Source organism: Pleurodeles waltl, chromosome 2_2 (genome assembly GCF_031143425.1).
Source record: "Pleurodeles waltl isolate 20211129_DDA chromosome 2_2, aPleWal1.hap1.20221129, whole genome shotgun sequence".
NCBI classification, from domain to species: domain Eukaryota; kingdom Metazoa; phylum Chordata; class Amphibia; order Caudata; family Salamandridae; genus Pleurodeles; species Pleurodeles waltl.
In genome coordinates this window covers 1,029,235,561-1,029,248,431 of record NC_090439.1, presented here as the reverse complement: position 1 = coordinate 1,029,248,431, position 12,871 = coordinate 1,029,235,561, and the positions used below count along the sequence as shown (strand labels likewise).

General features: G+C 40.8%; 1 protein-coding gene across 1 annotated transcript in view; it reads right to left on the bottom strand.

The window, feature by feature from the left end:
- Window positions 1-12,871, bottom strand: part of TG (thyroglobulin) — a 673,226-nt gene that overhangs the window by 108,959 nt on the left and 551,396 nt on the right. Inside the window, exon 43 of the mRNA XM_069220782.1 lies at window positions 4,739-4,906. Coding sequence (XP_069076883.1) covers window positions 4,739-4,906 — 168 coding nt within the window. The remainder of the gene's footprint in view (window positions 1-4,738; window positions 4,907-12,871) is intronic.

Here is a 12,871-nt window from a genome sequence, read left to right as displayed (position 1 = left end):
CCATAGTTCAGTCGGCTGGTGATGAGGGCCTGTGTCACCGTCTTCCTGGTGCAGGTGAGGAGCCACTTGAAAACCTTGGCGAGTGTATGGAAGCATGCTGAGGAGATTGCATTGACCTGACGTTTCATGGAGAGTTTGCTGTCAAGGATGATGCAGAGGTTGTGGGCATGGTCTCTGGGCATGGGAGGGGAGTCCAAGTTCAGAGGGTTGTGTGTCTGCGGAGGATCAGAACTTCTGTTTTGTCTGTGTTGAGCTTCAGGCAATTGTCCCTCATCCAGTCAGATATGTTATGCATACAGTTATGGAACTTGGTCTCCGTCATAGAGGGATTTGGTTGAGAGCGAGAGGACGAACTGGATATCATCAGCGTAGGAGATGATGTTGATGTTGTGTGATCTGACTATGTCTGTGAGTTGTGTCATGTAGACGTTAAAGAGGGTTGGGCTTAGCCTTGGGGGATGTCGTAGATGGTGTGGTTGCCTTGTGAGGTGAAGGGAGGGAGGTGGACTCTCTGGGTGCACCCTGTGAGAAAGGTAGCAGGAGCAAGTGGCATGTTTCATATTCAATGGGAAGAGCTCATTTGTTCTTCATTTTTTGAGGATGTGATCCTATTGTGATGATGAAATCTCTGATTCATGATGTCTGAAATAAAGTGTGAAAAACATCACATGAGGAATTTTGTGACACAGTAAGGTGACTTACCCTAAGTAAAAATAAAGAACGCAGGCAGCATGTCTTTTTTTATTTCCTCTATACGGAGTTGATCATAAATATGAAAGCATTGGAGCAGCAGTGAGCTACAACGACTGATACTGGCCCATTACTCTCAACATTTCTATGATATCATCTACATCCTCTGACTACTTTTCCCAAGCCTCCTAGATATATGGATTGCACAGAGGTATTAAACATTTCCCCTTTAGTAGACATGGTGACATCTGCCTTGCTGGGGCAATGTGATGAAGGAAGTTGGCTCTTCTAGGATTATTTCTGATTTTAGGACATGATTGGCATCTGGTTACTTTGACTGTCATTATCTTGTTTTGTGTTAACAGAGAAAAAGGTGGGGGATTTAAGAATACAGATATGTGGTTGTTTATATTCTATATGAAATCAAACTTGATTTCCATACCTCCATCTGCAGTCTAGTAGGGGTTTCATCCTTTACAGCCTAGTGTTAGTTTAACAAAAGTTATACGATGTAAGGGAAAAAAGAAACTCTTCTGTGTCAACATGAAAGGGTGTTGTATTGATGATAAGAATAACCAGCCCGTGACCATTAAAGTTTCTTCTGGTCTGTGAGAGAAAACTAATTTAAACCCATTTTGAAAGGCGCCTGCAATTGAGGAGGAAAAGTTCTCAGATTAGATTTCTGCCGAAACATCTAATAACAACATGTCTGATCTGCAGCGTCTCTCCAGCTCAGTAAATCATGGCATAGACTGATTAAATCAATCTCAAAGTATTTCTGGGTTGGGGTACAACTAGTATTTCCAAGACTCCATGTGTAAAAATGAAAGACTTCTGCAGAGGGAAGGAGTTATATGAAACTAACGTAGATTTTCACCATTTGGACATGCATTGCCTGACATCCGTATAGCTGGTAGAGTGACTTCTGCTTGGAGGCATGTACAATGTGGGTGAGACACAATTAGACCTGTTCTGAGAATTCCACAATTATCTGGAGAGAGGCTTCATCTAAAAGTGCTACTAAAAGCTTGCATGCTGAGAGAATGTTTGCATGACATTGAACGCAAATGTGCCTCCAGGTTGATTATTTTATTATTTAAATAACCTTTATTTTAAGTCATTAAAGCAATAAAATGTTCGACAATAAAATACATTTAAAAAAGCAATAAAGAGAGCAAAGTGTAGGTGTGCCAAAAATAACTGTAAGAAAAAGCCCAAGAACGTTACACGACTTGAAAGCTAAAAACTTCCACTGATGCATATTCAATGAAAAGGTCCCAGGACATTGCACGGGTTGAAAACTTCATATGATGCATATCCATGAAATAAAATATCCTTAAAAAGTCTGTACACAAATAAAATAACAGTAAAACTATTGCATTCATTGAATAATCAATCTACACTAATAAATTATTTTTTTATGTACCAGTGAAATTCAGTTTCAAATATGAAGTTACACCAACAGTTAACTTGATAATAGCTCAGCCTAAAAAAGGCAGTTCACAAAGGAGCAACCATCTTCATGAGCCCCCCTTCCTTCTTAGAACCCAGCAAATTAATGAACACATTCATGTACTTACCAACCAGTATGTCTTTTGCACATTGTTACCATTGAGAGCACAACTCACAGTCCCTTTCACATGTGGTCAGCCACTTTTCAGAAAAGGTGAACTTAACCAGTTTCTTATTTCCCTGCAGGTTGAATTGCGGGGCAGGTAATCTCCTTTAAAACCTAGATAGCTTGGAAAATAAGTGGAATTGACAGCTTTCCAAAACCGTACTATATTGAAATGTTGCATGTTTTTCGATTTTAAGACTTTTGCATTTAGTTGTGAGAACAGAAATGCGTAGCTGGTTTTGATGTTTTCATGGGTAAGTTTAGGTTTCTTTTTTTGCTTAATGGTTCCATCTAGCTGATGTCGGACATGCTAAGGCACACCACTTTTGTACAATATGTTTTTTCTTCTACTAATATCTTGCTTCAGAATGTGATTAGCAACCTTGAGCCTGCTATTGAAATCCTTCTATGAAAGACTAGAGGACGACCAACCAAGATATTTAGAGATCTCTGCGCCTTTTAGAAGAGCCGCTGTATCCGCAGCTCCTCTAAAGGCACTGTACCGTTTCGCAACACAAGCCATGTGCTGCTCTCAACAAACTTTAAAAAAAAAATCAAAATATGAAAGCGGAATTTGTTTTTGAAAAACAAAACAACAATTTGCTGTGACATCGTTAGAGAGTTTTCCCAGGGTGTGGGGGGCATTTTATTTTTCTATTCTAGACCACCAGGCTTTTCCGGGCGGTCAAGAATAGCAAAGAAGAACACCTGAAGGTTTATCCTAAATCGGAGGATGGTCTTAGGTACTTTGGCTGACCTCCCAGCAGGGGTTCTACCAATGGAAACATCATGGTTTGACCAACTCTGAAAAGAGCTTGTGAGCTGACAGTGCTGGTGAACCTGGTACTCCAACATGTTTGTGGAAGTGTCCACTGTCTGCCAGACTATCAATATAACCTTAATCAAATATGAGTGTTACAGGAGGTGGCTGTCAGACAATGCACCGTTTTGCATAGTCACCCCCATTTTTTGCTAAATTGTATTGATGAGTTTTAGACTCTTCACTTTGGAACACTACTGTTCAGTGTCCATTGTATGTGCTCTGATCCTCAAAGCATGTAAAAAATAATTAATCACTGATTGGAGTTTTTTAGCTCTCCTATAAGGCCATAGTACATTCGGAAAGAAAATCCTCATTGTCTGGGTCATTGGTCATATTCTATTTTGTTTACTTCTGTTGTAACAGTGACTTATTGCCATATCGGCGTTTATGAGCTGCAATAGTTTTTACTGTGTTACTGCATTATATTCTATGGGACTTCTAATAAGTGGGGCAAGATATCCGTCATGTTTCTGACAGAGCAATTCATCCACAAACTCTAAATCAGACCCATTGTTGCTAAAAGCACTCTGGCGACAGGATAAGTTCTTCTAATTTTTGGCTCCAAAGATATAAATGCCTTGCATATGAATGCAAATTCCATAGCACAAACATAAAAATTAGGGATGCAAATGTAATTTAATGCACTGAAATTGAAATGACCTTCCATTAGTGGCTTTGTTGCATGGTTAGAAGCCTACTGATGTCAGCAGGTGCCCCTCATCATACTCCCATGGCTCTTGGGAGTAAACACTAAAAAGAGGATTGTATCTCTCACTGCCCCTTCATCCGTGCATGTACCTACTATTAGCCTTGTTCTTGGGACTGACAGATGCCATTTTTAAGCTAAATGCACTGTCCAGACTTGGGTAATCATAGGCATTCACCCGTTCTGTCTGTCTTAGCATGCATAAGCAATCTTCTGAAAATACAAAGTTCTAGGGATACAGCAAAGGAAATCCCCAGGAGCCCCTTAACACCGAGGGGTGATTGTACAACCTACTGAGAGCAATCCTAGGGATTACCAAGGAATACAGTGGTGAATGTGTGTCAGGGTTGACTAGGACTGGTGGAACTGCATCCAGTGGATGGAATAGGGAGTTAATGCAAAATTAATGGAACTACCACCCCACCAACATTTAACTTCAATATGCACCAAAGCTAGTAACAGGTACTGAATACTGCCATAGTATTCCAACATGGAGACACCTTAAAAGGTACTTCCCTCCGACTGATAGAATACCTGCTTTTGCTCTGCCTTCCAATTAGGGGCCTGGTGGTGGAACCACTTCCCCGCTCCAAATTAAAATTGGTGGTGCAAGTTCCATCTGGAAGTGTGAGTTTTTCACATATGTAGAATATATAGTGGGTAGGTGCTGGTATGTCACAGCTGTGATGTAATGATAACAATATTTATAAATTATGTTGAACAATTCATTCATGGTTCTGATTTATTTAACCTCAGAAAGATGAAAATTCAAACTGTCCTTAGTAGGATTTCAGCTGCTAAAGTGTTGGCTGTAATATACAGAGATCAGTACAGTAGGTCTCCTCAGGCAGCTAGTCTGTCTCGCTAGACCAGAGACAGAGCACAATAATGTCAGACTTACTTTAATTGCCTTGGCTCTTCTGATCAGGCCATCCTTAGCTGCACTTCCAATAAGTAAATCAATCTTCCTTGTTGCTGATCGTAGCAATGTGCTAGATGGCTGCTCCCGGATATAAACACCATCCACAACAGGGCCCCAGGATTGGAATGGCCCATTTTTGGCTAATAGCTGTGTTAGGAAAAGGAGTAATAAAAATAATTAATATACATGTTTGTGACCGTACCTTGAAACAATGATGTTTTCAATGTTGGAACACAAATGACCTATTTGCTATGAGATATCTTCATGCAACACTTCCTTCAGCCCAAAAGAGGATTATGCTATATCTGAGGAAACGCCAAGCACTGTGGGTTCTGAGCACCCAGAGGCTAGTGGTGGGCTACAGCACATGGCTAGGGGCCATGCTGAGTGGTTTATTGCTTTGGTTTTCAAAGTTTGATTAAGGGAAGGTCTGGTTCTTTCCTAAGAAGGGAAAGTAATGCTTGTTATAAAAGATACCATTGAAATTTCACCAGTTAACTTCAGTTTAAAGGGTTCTGCAGTTACTATGCAACACATTTCCCAGTGAACTGTTGTGGTCCTCATACAGGATATCTCAGATGACATCACAAATAAGATCATCAACAACATCAATGAAGAGGAAAGCGAGGTATGGAAAAAAAACAAGTCTTGCCTCCAGAATGTACTAGGCGCAGCCGATTGATGACAATAAACAGCTTCTGGGGAAGCATTGTTGTGCATTTGGATGGAAAATATGACCTGGCCTTAGGCCTCACTCAGAACGTTCTGAATCTGATCCTGCATTGGGCGCTGCCGCTTATACATCCATTCCTGGGCTGTCCTCAAGAATAATTTGGACATAATTTTGAGCTACAGTAAAGGTTTTCTGAACTGGTCATACAAATAAACAACTCCATAGAATACACATTTGCACTCAATTCAGAGTAATGACAGTTAAAACTGAATACAAAGTTTTCAATAAAAAGATCAGGCAGAGGATTAATTCAGAGACACAAAGAGGAAGTCATTTGTGAAAGTGTAGATTGTAGACTTGTCCTTGGATCAGAAAAAAACATCATATAGCCCAGCCTCTTAGATGTCCTATTGTTGGTGGCAATTAGTATAGTTTTGATAGGCAACCCATAAAAGTTCTACCACTGTGTTCTCTTGCCTATGGTGATCATCAATTTGCTGTGTGTAGAATATTACTTTATCAATAACAATGTGTCTCTATTGTTGCTGTAGAATCAGAAAAATCTGCCATCAATTTTACTTTTAACTGATAATATAAATAGTTCATAAATAACTTGATATTCAAGAATGATTTAACAAAAAAGAAGTTTGTGTATGGAGATAAATCTGATTAAAAAATATTCTTATCAGAATGGATAGACTGAGTCCAATAATTATTCAGCACAGTATACTTTGTTAGGTCAGGATGTGTGCAGTCTTAGAAATAATGGGGTAAATTACTGTCTCAGTGAATAAATTCAAGCTATGGTGCCAAGAAGCTTGCAGAAACCTTTTCATGATCCTAATAATACCTGTTAAGTCACTACTTACTAAACATCATTTCACTCATGTTACTAATGCCTGATTTCTTTATTGTACTACTTTAAAAATGGGAGTATTACTAGGGATTATGTGTTGAGAGTGAGAGGTTGAGTAATTCATTAAAAGTGCTCTAGTTGGCTTGCTTGAGCTATGATTGATGGTGTCCACCATCTCTCATATGGTGTTAATGGCTGTTGAAAGCTGTTTATTCCTAGATTTTACTATTAAAGCACAATCTGACCTTTTAGACTTTACAGAACCCTAAAATTCCTGTTGTTGAGGGGTAGAGGTGAAGCCAAAATACATCACTGTTGCAGCACAGTATGAATTTCCCTTTTTCCATCTTTCGTACCAATTTGCTAATGTATGGTGCCAGGAGGCGAATACACCGAGGTCTGCAGCTACCTCCTCCACCCTACGTGTGAGTAAGAAATCACTCTTTAGTGAGCTCACTTTGTCTCTTTTTTCCCGCTGAATTTAGCCTCTCTTTAGGTCTGGCCTGGGGACAGCTTTAGTTTTTTGCCAGCCTCATGCAATCAAAAAAAGTATAAAAAAATAGATGCACATGTACATACATCGAAGGCTTTGGGTCAACCCCATCATCCATTGATCTATTCAATTATCATTCACATTTTGCTTCTACCCACCAGAGCATAGAGAATGGGGCAATGGATCAGCCTACTTCAGATATCGGCTCCCTTGCACTATGAATAACAGCAATGTGCTTGATCATATGAACCATGTTCACCTTAAAAATAGGAATCCCTCAGCACCAAGGTTAGTGAGCCAATAATTTATTTCCTAATTTATTTCAATTCTGTATCATTTTAATTGTTTTTAGTAAACTGTTTTTTGTGTTTGTCTTAAGGTTTCAGTAATTTAAAGCTAATAATGTCATTTTCTTTGTGCCAATTTGTATTCTGTGATGTGCATTAAAACTGAAAAGGTTTTAAGTACAGCTACTACTAGAAAGCACCCATAGTTTTCGATTAGAATTGCATGACAGTAAATGTATTTGGTAATGTAAACATTCTGTTGCATGCATATGGCCACCACATTTAGGCAGCTGTATTTGTTCTTCCTTTTACTTTGTGGCAGTGTCTTACAATACAAATAAAAAAATAAAAGAAATTGAAGCAGCATACCAAAGGGGGACCCATTGATTTAGCCAGTGTTTTTTTAATCTCCTTGCTAAAAGCTTTTGAAAGATATAGAAGTCAAAAGGACATCATAAGCATCTCTAAGGTCTGGTCACAGCTTTTAAAAATCTAAGTGGATATTAAGAATATCAGACAAATGTTATCGGGCTAGAGGAGGCACTATCATACCCTCGACAGCAGATCCCATGGAGATCACAGCATCCCTAAAGCTTAGGACTCTCAAACTATTTTAGACTGATGGGTATTTGAACCCTCCTTTATATGTTTTTTTCAGTTACCCTCCACACTTCTCCTTAAGGTACCCTAAAATATGTCAGATGGGGTGATTAGCTAGAGTGAGGTGCATTCTGTTAGCAGAACATGCTAGACACACCGGGTAAGATACCGACCTGGAACATCGGTTCTCAGTGGAGCTGCCACTACTTCTGGTATGTAGTCTTTCTTTTCTGCTTGCTATATATAGTAGATTCTGCAGTCTCCCATCAATACTTCAACCAGTCTGTGGTTGTTCACCCTAATTTACTAACTTGTTTATCGGCTATAAGGCAGCAGTGATCCCTCATAGTCGCAAGCATTCAGGGATTCCAGCAGTCAATGAACATCAGCACCTTCTTCAACATGCAATGCTATCTCCCCGCACACACTTGTATATTGTGGGGCACACCACCACTTCCACTATAAGGAAATTGTTACAGCAGAACCACATAAAAAGTGATACATACTATATGTTCTCTTTGGAAGGCATGTTTAAAGCTGTTAAACAAAATCTAGGACAAACGTGCATTCCATTTGACATTTCCATTTGTTAGGCAATACCTGTATTTACTAGGTAAATTTCCCCAAATGTATACATAAAACATCAAATAAAATATACTTTTTACCACTAAGAAATGTAATTAATGCTGCTGTGGGGTGCCTTCAGTGTTTGGTGATCTGCTGTCGTCCTGCTATCTAATCAGTTAAAATATATTCAGTATGTCAGTCACTCATGAGGGTAAAGAGGAAACTTATATTTAGTCTTTTTCAGAGATGTCCTGTGGTGAAAGAAGCCAACAATGTGGAGACACCAGCAAGAACAGACTTAACACAGGAAAGTATTCAGCTAAAATGTGCTACTGAACAGCACAGTCTATAAACATGTACCTAAATACTCAACGGTGAATCATTCAAATCAAAACACTCTAACACAAAATCGGTCCAAAGTACTAATGGTAAAACCTATGGAAAACCTTTGACAGAAGAAGCATTGTGCCAATCCTGCTAGAGTGGAGCACTCAAAGCTGTTTTATTTGGAATTCCAGTACCACAATGCATTAGGTAGGTGGGTGAATGAGAGACTAAGTGAGCAAGCAAGAACCTATTTTTGATAATCCCACGCTCTCAAGGTAGCTGCGATCCAAGGCCCATATTTACTAAACTTTGCACAGGTGCTCGTGCAATGCAATGCAATTTAGCAGTGTGAACATGGGCCTATAAATTAGTAAGAAAAGCAACACTATCTTTTGCTTTTCATTTGTTGTGAGTGTTCCAGGAGGACATTAGCAAATGAGGACCTAAGTCTATTGAGGACTTTTTTTAAACCATCATCAGCTAAGAGGGTGTTTGTTCAGTTTAGACTGGGATAATACTGATTGCTTTACCTACAAAGCTTTGAAAAGGCCAAATAGAAATACCGGCATTTTGAGGCCGTTGTGAGAACCACCAGATGGCTATGTATTATTTCATTTCCATTCCCATTTTATGGCATTCATAAAAGGCATGGGATAAAGTGAAGCTTGTCCTCAAGAACCCTATAATAAGAGATTTTGAGAAGGAAGGTTTTGTTGTGCACTGGTCATGTTCCTGAAGGTTCTGCATTGGCCAGGTTGAGATAAAAGCTTGAGGGCTGCAGCACAGGGCACGCATCAGTGGTTAACAACCACTTTGTGGTTAGGTCTATCATTATCAGATCTGAAGTTTTTCATGGCTGTCAACCGCTAATTACTTAACTGATTTTTTATTGAATACATTGATTCTGCATGCTATTCTAGGTTACTTAAGATATAATCAAAAGTATTTGATATTTAAAGTTTGGGACCAAAGGATGTATTAGAATGTTTGACTTGGGTGGTGGGTGGTCATTCCTTTCCTGGAGGGTGTACGTGATTTCATTGAAAAACAATTTAATGGAATACCATTACTGAGGAACCATTTCATCTAAAGTGATTAATGCTAATTTGCAGAATGAATGGCATTAACAATTTCATAGAAACCAATTTGTGGAGTGGCATTTGTTTAAACTGGCGTTTGTATGCCTATTTCTTAAGGTATGAATGCAATGGATGCAGGACTCACATACATTTGTCTGTATATATTTTACACTGTGAAACAATTACTTTGGATGTCTTAAAAATTGGGTCTTTGGTTGACAGTCAGGTTACCCCCTGTTCAAGCAAGGACCCTCACTCTAGTCAGGGTAAAAGAGAATCACCCTCAGCTAACCCCTGCTTACCCCCTTGGTAGCTTGGCAGAGCAGTAGGCTTAACTTCAGAGTGCTAGGTGTAAAGTATTTGTACCAACACACACAGTAACTTAATGAAAACACTACAAAATGACACAACACCAGTTTAGAAAAATAGAGAATATTTATCTAAACAAAACAAGACCAAAACGACAAAAAATCCACAATACACAAGTCAAGTTATAAATTAAAAAGCAAAAAGAGTATTTATGTAGTTTAAAACACACACTAACACTGTTAGCATGAAAATGTACCTTGGGTGCATCAAAAATAACCCCACACGGGCGAGTGTGAGTCAAAAATGGCTTGGGATGCGTTGATTCCACTCACGAGAGGGACCTTGCCTCGTTTCTCCTTTCGTTGGGTCGGGGCACGTCGTTTCTTCTCTCCGCAGGAGAGCAATGCGTCGATCCAGTCAGCACTCTCGGGTCCGGGGAGGCCTTGCGTTGTTTTTACATGCCCAGCTGTACTTGCGTCGGAAATCCAGCCTCCGTCAGCGATGCTGCGCGTCATTTCTCCAGCTCTGTGCGTCGATTCTTCAGTCGTGTTTCTGGCAAGCGTCGATTTTCAGCCTCAGAGCCAGCAACGTGTTGTTTCTTCAGCTGCAGATCGGAGTTGTGTTGATCTTTTCCCCGCACGGCGCTCTGTGCGTGGATTTCTCACTCTTGGGCTGCCAGCTTCTCCTTTCAGGGTCCCAGGAACTGGATGGGCACCACAGGGCAGAGTAGGAGTCTCTCCAGAGACCCCAGGTGCTGGCAGAGAGAAGTCTTTGCTGTCCCTGAGACTTCAAACAATAGGAGGCAAGCTCTAAATCAAGCCCTTGGAGATTTCTTCTCAAGATGGAAGGAACACAAAGTCCAGTCTTTGCCCTCTTACTCTGGCAGAAGCAGCAACTGAAGGATAGCTCCACAAAGCACAGTCACAGGCAGGGCATCTCTTCTTCCTCGGCTCTTCAGCTCTTCTCCGGGCAGAGGTTCATCTTGTTTCCAGAAGTGTTCTCTAGTCTGTGGTTTTGGGTGTCCTTCTTATACCCATTTTCTCCTTTGAAGTAGGCCTACTTCAAAGTAAAGTCTCTTTTGAATGTGAAATCCTGCCTTGCCCAGGCCAGGCCACAGACACTCACCAGGGGGTTGGAGACTGCATTGTGTGAGACAGGCACAACCCTTTCAGGTGTAAGTGACCACTCCTCCCCCCCCCCCCAGCACAGATGGCTCATCAGGAAATGCAGACTACACCCCAGCTCCCTTTGTGTCACTGTCTAGTGTGAGGTGCAACCAGCCCAACTTTCAAACTGACCCACACAGGAAATCCACAAACAGGCAGAGTCACAGAAATGGTATAAGCAAGAAAATGCTCACTTTCTAAAAGTGGCATTTTCAAACACACAATTTCAAAATAAACTTTACTAAAAGATGTATTTTTAAATTGTGAGCTCAGAGACCCCAAACTCCACATCTCCATCTGCTCCCAAAGGGAATGTACTCTTTAATCAGATTTAAAGGTAGCCCATATGTTAACTTATGAGAGGGACAGGCCTTGCAACAGTGAAAAACGAATTTAGCAATATTTCACTGTCAGGACATATAAAACACATTACTATATGTCCTACCTTAACCATACACTGCACTCTGCCTTGGGGCTACGTAGGGCCTACCTTAGGGTTGTCTGTCATGTAAGAAAAGAGAAGGTTTAGGCCTGGCAAGTGGGTACGCTTGCCTGGCAAGTGGGTACACTTGCCAAGTCGAATTTACAGTTAAAACTGCACACACAGACACTGCAGTGGCAGGTCTGAGACATGATTACAGAGCTACTTATGTGGGTGGCACAACCAGTGCTGCAGGCCCACTAGTAGCATTTGATTTACAGGCCCTGGCACCTCTAGTGTACTTTACTAGGGACTTACCAGTACATCAAATACACCAATAATGGATAAACCAAATACATACAATTTACACAGAGAGCGTATGCACTTTAGCACTGGTTAGCAGTGATAAAGTGCTCAGAGTTCAAAAGCCAACAGCAACAGGTCAGAACAAATAGGAGGCAAGAGACAAAAAGATTGGGGATGACCCTGCATAAGCAAAAAAGTCCAACAGGATGCTTTTAATTTGCTGACCCCTCACTGACCATAAAGACCATCAATCCCCGACCTTACCAGAAGCCATGAACACATGCCTCCCTGCCTACTAAAAATCACTCACCATGTCAACTACACTCATCCCTGACCCCTAAACTCCACCCTTCCCGGGCCCTTAAAGCTCTTTCTACCCCTAACTCCCCCCTCCTATGAACCCTAAAACATCCTCACCTTACCTAGACTACACACATTCCTGACCCCTAACCTCCACCCATTTCTGAATCCTAAAGACTCCTCCTTACCCCTAAACTCAATCCTTAACTTAAATCCAAAAACTCCTGTGTCGAAACCACACCCAAAACAAAACCCTTAAAACTTCTAACCACCCCTACATTTTAGCCATCCCTGAACCCTAAAAGAAACTCTCACCATCCTTAAACACCATCTATGCCAGATCTCTACAACTCCTCCAAATCCGACGTCTAAAAACTCCTTTCTACATCCAAACTCCTGACATTTCTGAACCCTTGAAACCCTGCACTACCATAACCTCCACCCATTCCTGAACCCCAAAACCCTCTACTACCCCAAAACTCTACCCATCACTCAGGTTTAAAAATCCTTCATATCATAAACTCTTCCCATCCGTGAATATTAAAAACCTCTCAGCACTCCTACACTCCACCCATCATTGAACCCTGAAACCCCTCCACTACCCCTAAATTCCACTCATTGTGAACCCTAAAAACTCCTCCCCACCCCTTAACTCCAAATCTTCCTGATCCCTAAAACTCCCCACCACCCCAAACCTCCCAATCCCTGAATCGTAAAAATTCCTTTCT